Genomic DNA, 8,247 nt, shown 5'->3' with positions numbered 1-8,247 from the left:
CTGAACTTGTTTCATATGAAATTTAATATCATTCACACATCTGACATTAAAATCAAATAAGTTTTATTGACTGAGAGAGCCAGTTTATAAATTTGTCGCCTAGGTCAAGGGTTTATATAAAGATTTTGGGGCGGGTTTAAGACTTCATTTTATGGCAGATTTTATGGAAAATGTGCTATTTGTGGCATGTTTTTAAAGTAAGATATACTTGTTGTCTGAGATACTGAATTATTCATGCTTTCAAATGTTTTTTTTTGTACTTTTTGGTGTGATGGGTGTACAATTTTCCACCTAGATTTATCCTACATAGTTTCTGTTTTTACCCACTGTGCACTGTAGAGTGTAGAGTGAAGAATTCAAGTTTGGGAAATATTTTATATTCAGTGTAATCTTGTGACTTTTTAAATTTCAGATAAATTTAATATATTGAAATGGAAAGAAAGGTTCTCACAGTTATCAGTTCAAAGTAAGTTGTCTAAATCATCATTTTTATTGTTAATGTTATTTTCATTGTTATTTTTTTTTGTTATTTTTATTGTTATTGTTATTGGTATTATTATTGTTTTTGCCATTATTATAGTTATTGTTATTGTTATTGCTTTTGTTATTTTTTTTGTTTTAGTTTTTGTTTTCGTTTTTTGTTTTGTTTTAACTTCAAAATAAGTCTCAAAATCATCAATGTTATTGTTATTGTAATTATTATTTTAATTTCATTGTTATTGTTATTGTTATTGTTATTGTTATTGTTATTGTTATTGTTATTGTTATTGTTATTGTTATTGTTATTGTTATTATTGTTTTTGTTCTTGCCATTGACAGAGGTCAATATGGTCTTGTTTCTAAGAAATAAACGATTTAATGTGAACATTTTTATTTCTGATTACAAATTGAGGTGGTGGAAATTACCAATTGAGGAGCGCGCATGCCCTAAAACACGTTTTTGCGTGGCGGTGATTATTAATTGAGGACTTCTGCCCCCCCCCCTCGCATATCTCATATTCTACGCATTATGTGTTCACTCAGTAAATACATGACTGCGCATTTGTTAACCTACGCTGGAGTCCGAAATAGATATGGTCAAATCTAGAGTATTTTAAGTTAAATCTCCTGTGTTGGATAATCATAATCCTGACCTCTTGATCTCAGCATCCACTGTGGGCACTCTTCATTTCAGTTATTCAGGGTTCGATTACCATGCAGGATATCGAATAAAGATTCAATTAATCTGCAGATTAACTGAAGATCGAGATCAAATATTGATCTCAAAATCCACAATACAAGAGTTTCCAGCTCTCATAATTGTATGATCTTTCATTTTAAGGGTGTCATTTACAAACACAGGGAACATTTTCAGAATAAGAAACGTTTTTAGATAAAATAACGACGATATATTCCTCATTATTTAGTTGCTGATATAACTTGAATTATACGCTAACAGCTTCTTTATAAGTACCGATGTGAATCGTTGATGGCACTTCTAATTGATAATCCTATTTTAGGTCAGGAATTGTTCGACAAATGTCGTCTTTAATCCGAGATAAAGCGTACGGTGAGATATTTAGTTTTGTTTTGTAAAGCGCAACCTCCTGTGACAATCTATCTTTTTTTACCTAATCTCGCCTGGATTAGTATTATCTTATCACTGGAGGTTGCCACTTTTTAGAAGGAGGACCAGGGGGGGGGGGGGAAGGAGAACTAGGACAGCTTGGGGAAAATTTTTATTATTTTTCTTATTTTACGAAAAATAAAACAAAACTTTACTTCCATGGGAAATAGTAAATGTAAATATCAATTTTGATTATTTATTTATGGCTTCTGTGGTTCTTTCTTTCTTTAGAGATTTTTTTTATAACGTTTTTGGTCAGAGACAAGAACTTAAATTATTTGTTTTCTTTACATCATAATGTTTTTTTGTAGAAACTAAAAAATACACAAGAAAAAAAAAACATTTTTAATTTTAATATGTCTTAACAGTAAATGGAGGTTGGGTGGAGGCTATATCCGGGAAAAATTTTGAAGTCACAAATCCTCTAAATTCTAAGGTAACAAAGTTTTTGACGTTATTAAATTTAAACCTTATTTTTGTCCCCGGGGGATTTTATTGAGATTATTTTCTTTGTCGTACTCAGTACTCAGTAGTCAGTATTCAGGTCTCTTTGTAAAAAGGTTTTAAAAAAAAATATTTAATTCATTAGTACAGAATGTCCTACAGTGAATTCCAGATATATGAATACATAGACCGTCATAAGTTTTTTGATAATTCTAAAGAAACTTCTTTTCATTTTTAATTCAAGGTAAATTAATAGCCCTGAAATATGAATGCAATTGAACTGTTAATATTAAACTCATTTTTCCGCGGCATTTGATCTTAAATATATAACATACAACATTATAAAAAACTCTTGCTTTGTATTCAAATTCATATATCTGGGATTCACTGTACTGTTCTTTATAATTTTTAAAGGGCTGTATTTTTGGATTTTTAAAATATTTTTGTAACTAAAATATGTTCTTTATTTTAATACATTGAGCCCTTTGAAACAACATTTAAGCAATTTAATGTGTTTTGTAATTCATTACAGTGCAAAATTGTTGTGTTCTATTTTCATTGGACCATTTAAAATCATATCTCGTGTCCAACAGTTGTCTTTTTATTCCACAGTTATATGGGTCCCACTGTAATGCAAAAAATGCATATATTCATGCGATAAAAGCGGAAATACAGTTCTTTATTTTCATATACATTAATGCAAGGACTTTTCTCAAGTGATCAAGATTTGAATATTTTTAGAATTATTAAATTCACCCATAAAGATTTACCAGCATGGAACATGATTCTAATTGGAAAAGCTTTTAAACGATGGATTTTTTATCTATTTGTTCCAAGGTGAAGAAGCTCATATAAAATACTTGGAGTTGAAAACTTTAGAATAAGATATCCTTAATCCCGATTACTTAATCTGAGTAGCTAATGAACAAACTTTTGATTTTCTTCTTAAACCGTTCTTTCTTGGATAAAGTTTCACGTAAAATCTGAAATATTTTCAATCAGAACTCCGCTGAGCACCCTTCCTTTTCCTTATACTCCCTCACCTCCCCCTTACCCTCCCTTTTCCTTATACTCCCTCACCTCCCCCTTACCCTCCTTTTTCCTTATTCTCCCTCACCTCCCCCTTACCCTTTTCCTGATTTATCATCATTATTATGTTTATAATGTACACTGTACAGTGTACTACACCCATGTATTTATCTATTTACAATTCTCATTCATTTATTGTGGGCCAACCAATTAAGACAACCTACTCTGGCTAGGCGGGTCCAAACTACATAGTAAATTGTGATTTTTTTTGTATTATTTTGTGCTTTGTAGTTGAATAAAAATATGAATGAATATTACGTAAAATCAACACATTTAGTTTGCACTGCTATATCCAACAAATATTAAACTGTTCAATACTACAATTGTGTCTAGACTGTACAAGAAAAAATCTGTACGCATCTAGCGCTGACCACGACAATGTAAATACAATTTAGATTTTGATTTTGCGTTTTTTTCAGATCCAGCCTTTTTCTAATAAGGCTATGAAAAAAAATAAAGAAGGAAAATTCATAAGAAATCAAATTATTTGATGAGGCTTTTTAAAGGATAATTGAATCTATAATGTAAATTGCAATAATCGGTATAATTTACATGTAATTTCAACTTTACTTATTTCCTTTTTTAGATTTAAGAAATAGCAAGAATTTTGTAGTTGATTTACATAGATTAAATTTAACCGCTTTTCTTAAAACCACTTTTTTTAGATTTTCCTGAGTTTTTATCATAGAGAATAGAATATATAGAGAGGAATTAAAAGAATCTCTCGGTATGAATTTTTTCAGCCCCTTTCAGCCTGAAAGGGAGTTCAAAGTGTACAAATCTTGTAAATGTTCACAAATTATATGCATTAGAGTACATTAATACAGTATGTTCCCTAGACTATTCATTTCAATTTCGAAATTTTTAAAGCTGTTAAATAAACTATATAATGAATTAGGTGAATAAAAACATCATTTGATTTATAGTTATAACGGAAAATCATCGTTTGTAAAGTGGAAGGCATTGAGTCTATGTGAAATGATCATTGGTCAGTTATGAAACCAGCCTATTTCATAATTTGGTTTTCTTTTAACAATATTTTTAGATTTTCTATAAAATGATATTCCAGGGCCCAACAGGTTATATAGCATAAATATGTGAAGTACACCTGCAGTATGGAAACAGTACAACAAAATGGCCGTTTTACACTTTTTTTTAGTAAATTCCTCTCTATATATTCTATTCTCTATGGTTTTTATGCACACTTTTTCATCCGCATTTTACCCTGTAGACTTCAGAATTTTAGAGAATTTATTAGTTGATCTTCATAGAAATGGGCTAACTTGCTAAGTGTTAGTTTTGGAAATAATGTCCCCTGAAATTATAGAGTCCCTCCCGTTTTTGTATATTAATCTAAAATGGCGCGCAAAATTTAGAATTTCCCGGCTTCTGATACGCGACTCTGATTGGTGGAATTAAACACACTTTTCAGGATACAAGTACAAGATTAGGTTAGTCTCGATATTAAGAAAAAGAGAGGGTCAAGCATTAATCTCAATATCCACCATTCTAAAGTTTTCAGCTCTGGTATAGACAGGAGAGCAGGTTTCTTACACCATAAATCCTTCAGGTGTTATGTACAGTACCGGATATGGATACAGCTGATGTACAAGCAGCTGTTGATGCAGCGCATCATGCCTTCCAGGTAATATTTCAGTGCTATTTATTAAAAAGTTTTTTTTTTACCCCCTTTCAAAAAAACTTTTATTAAAGAGAACACGCGTTATACTTAAGAGCGTTAGAGCTCATATAACTTCACTTAGTTGCATTATTTCACTCAAACCGTAAATAATTCAATTACATTAAAAACTGAACCTTTAAATGTTACAACTTCTGATGTCAACTACATTTTAAATTTATATGACTCGAATCTTTTAACAACAACATTTTATTTTAATTGTTATCTAACAATTTAAATATTTTACCAATACTTCAAAACTATTGCTGCGGTTTGCACAATAAAAATCTAAAAGATAACAATGTTTTTATTTTTGTTCATTTTATTTTGATTAATATCATAACTTAAGTAGTTTTCATCTTTTTCAGCATTTATGCTCATTGAACTTTTAGAGCTTTCGGGAAACTACAGCTAAACATAGATCTGATTTACTGAGGTAAGGCATCTTTCTATCCATCTATTTCATTTCGAGTTAAGTGTGAAAATAGGTCGTCCGTGAAACTCTGATCTGATATTGCATTTGCAAATCGTTACACTAAAAAAAATTAGAAAAGTTTCAGCATTGTTTGCTAATTTGCTTAATATTTACTCTTGGAAAAAAGTTCAAATTTATTTATGTATTAAGTCTCATTTTGGTNTTAACAGAGTTGAATTAATTTTTCTTAATAAGATTGAGATGAATTCATAAAAGTAGTACACAACAATTTGTTCAATTTTTTTAAGAAAATGGTTCAATTTGTGCGTAGAAAACATGGAGGAACTATCCAAGCTGTTAACTGCTGAACAAGGTAGATAAAATATTTTTTTTATTAATACAAATATGAGATTTCTTAAATACACCAAAATATTATTTTTTATTATCAGATACACAATATTGTTTATTTTGTAATAATAAATATGTTTCAAATATAAAGATAAAGATGAAATTTCTATCTTAAGTTCACCTTTAATACATTTATTAAATACTTTCTTAAGTGCAATTCTATTGAAGATTACTTATTTGTATTTAATTTAAAGTTTTAAATTTTAGAACAAATCTTCACCTAAATTTAACACACAAAATTAATCTACAAGAATCACAAGAATCAATGATTCAAAAAATTAAAGTTAAGTTAATTGAAATTCTGAGAAATTCTGAATGAAGCCCTTTCAACAGAAACTGATCCAACGCTCTAAGTAAAATATGAACTTCCCCGACAAGACCGAATATCGTTGATTTTGCGCATACCCCGTCGAATGCGTTGATTTCGACGCTACAAAATTTTAAAAAGGAATTTTTTAAAAATATCCGTCTGTTTCAAAAATTCTGTAAACTCTGGTCCCCGTCTGTTTCACAAATTCTGTAAATTCTGGTTCCCGCCTGTTTCACAAATTCTGTAAATTTTGGTCCCCGCCTGTTTCACAAATATATGTCACTGGAGCACACGAAATAAAGTCACCGGTCCCTTTAAAATAATATCACAACAATAAGAATGCACGAATAAATAATAAACAGATAGGTATATTTGTACAGTTAATTCTTTTGTGAATCTAAGAGATTCATTCTTAAAGGGACTGTAAAATTAATTTCAAGTGACCCTGCATAGAAAGATGGCAAAGCCTGATATACAACGGTACCCTGAAAAGCTAAGACTGATCAAGTGTGAATTGGAAATCTATGCTTTTGTTTCTTTAAACCGTTCATTTTCATTTACAATTTCTCTGCAACATTGACAACGCGTTTCTTGCTAAAAGAAGCAATGGAAAAATTACCAGAAATAAACACTTTTCGAGTCAGGAAAACGACGATATCTTCCGCATTATTTTACCAAATTAAGGTGCCATGTACCGTTGTAAATCGGATATTGCCATATTTGCATGGAGGGTCACTTAAATTACGCTTACAATCCCTTAGAGAAAGTAGAGAGGTTGTAAACACTGTCGAAACTTGAAAGAACAAATAAAGAGTTCGAAGAGAACATTCCCGTCTACAAATTCTTCAGTTATATAAAGTTTGTAATGCAAAGAAAAAAGTTCTGCAAAACATGCAATTAACACGAATTTGCAGAATGATTTTGCAAAATTCTTCTATTAAAACACACGTTTTTCAATCGCTTCAGTTATAAAATTATTTAAAATAAAAGGAATTCATATTGTTTAAAAATAAATAAAAAAGAATTTTGAAAAACCATTCAACATCGAACATTTCAAAGTAGTTTTGAGTGAAAATCCTCACAGAAAAATAGGCACTGTAGGCTTTTCGAGTCTGATTCACAACAACACCCTCTTAATATTTTACTGATTTATCCATAAGTATTTTCAAAAACTTGAAGTTACGTCCAAGCCCCCTTTAACAACCTAAGTATTTAATGGCCTTTAAAGTACAATGAAGTAAAAGGCTTCACGACTTCTTAAATGTGAGATCATTCAAAAGAAAATATTTTAAAAATAAGTGTAAAAAATTATGATTTTTCTTAAAAATCCGAAATCCGCGCATTTTTAAATATGTTTCCGTAGATTTTCCAGAAGAAATCCGTAAAATTCGAACATTCGAAAATCCCCGGAGTGTTACCTGCGGATTTACATCCATGAATGCCACCGCCTTGTCATCTTCGTGAATAAATTTACACGGAATTGTTCCATCAAGAAGTTTAGAAAATATCGTCGGCCCTGAAACATTTTTTTTATAATTTAAGCCAGCAGGGCCGGAACGAAGGAAGGGGAACTGGGTCCCCCCCCCCCCCCTATGTAGGATCAGATTTGTGAATAACAACATCAAAAGGTCATAAGGGTTGTTTTTGTAGGGTACTTTGTAGTTTCCTAAAAAAAAGATAATACACTAATAACAATTTTATGTGAGAGCTTTAGATATAATCAAATTTTAGCTAAAATGGCCAGTTTTAATATTACAAAAAAAAAATCATGTACGCTATAGTCAACATCAAATTCAAGCTATCTAAAAAACGTCAAATTTAAGGCGAAGTAATGCATAATAAGCATAATGATAAAACAACGTATTGTATTAATCATCAAAATCAAACTAACACGACAAAATTATTAACATTTTGTATCCAGGAGGGGGGCTCAGTAACCCCCGCCTCGTTCTCTGTTTCACAAATTCTGTAAATTTTGGTCCCCGCCTGTTTCACAAATTCTGTAAATTCTGGTCCCCGTCTGTTTCACAAATTCTGTAAATTCTGGTCCCCGTCTGTTTCACAAATTCTGTAAATTCTGGTCCCCGTCTGTTTCACAAATTCTGTAAATTCTGTTCCCCGTCTGTTTCACAAATTCTGTAAAATCTCAATTTTTAAGTTGCATTTTTAGAGTAACCTCAAATATCAGATATCAGATATAAAAACAGAAAAATTGTGGATTGTGCATACTACTCTTAAAATGTAGGGTTGCTAGAAATCATGTCGATTTTTACTTTAAGAAAAATTTATTTTTTAAG

At 30.6% G+C, this 8,247-nt stretch overlaps 1 protein-coding gene across 2 annotated transcripts; it reads left to right on the top strand.

Moving 5' to 3' along the window:
* Nucleotides 1–6: 6 nt before the first annotated feature.
* Nucleotides 7–5,642, top strand: LOC111716177 (glutarate-semialdehyde dehydrogenase DavD). 2 transcript variants are annotated; one of them, XM_023491606.1, is made up of 6 exons: nucleotides 7–466; nucleotides 1,500–1,549; nucleotides 1,975–2,042; nucleotides 4,710–4,784; nucleotides 5,210–5,253; nucleotides 5,541–5,642. In XM_023491606.1, the coding sequence occupies exons 1-6, from the start codon at nucleotides 432–434 to the stop codon at nucleotides 5,611–5,613; spliced, it is 345 nt and encodes a 114-aa protein (XP_023347374.1). In that variant the 5' UTR covers nucleotides 7–431; the 3' UTR covers nucleotides 5,614–5,642. The 2 variants fall into 2 exon arrangements, with proteins under 2 accessions (XP_023347374.1, XP_023347375.1); XM_023491607.1 differs by having other exon boundaries at nucleotides 5,186–5,253; nucleotides 5,541–5,606.
* Nucleotides 5,643–8,247: the final 2,605 nt, after the last annotated feature.

This window comes from Eurytemora carolleeae, unplaced genomic scaffold, assembly GCF_000591075.1.
Source record: "Eurytemora carolleeae unplaced genomic scaffold, Eaff_2.0 scaffold1989, whole genome shotgun sequence".
Lineage (NCBI taxonomy): Eukaryota > Metazoa > Arthropoda > Copepoda > Calanoida > Temoridae > Eurytemora > Eurytemora carolleeae.
This window is presented reverse-complemented; position numbering and strand designations above follow the sequence as displayed.

Bases quoted from the DNA above. Each gene is read 5' to 3' on its own strand.
- LOC111716177 (XM_023491606.1), top strand. From the start codon at position 432: ATGGAAAGAAAGGTTCTCACAGTTATCAGTTCAAA. The intron at 467-1,499 runs GTAAGTTGTCTA...ATCCTATTTTAG, and splicing joins CTCACAGTTATCAGTTCAAA to GTCAGGAATTGTTCGACAAA. The intron at 4,785-5,209 runs GTAATATTTCAG...TTGAACTTTTAG, and splicing joins CAGCGCATCATGCCTTCCAG to AGCTTTCGGGAAACTACAGC.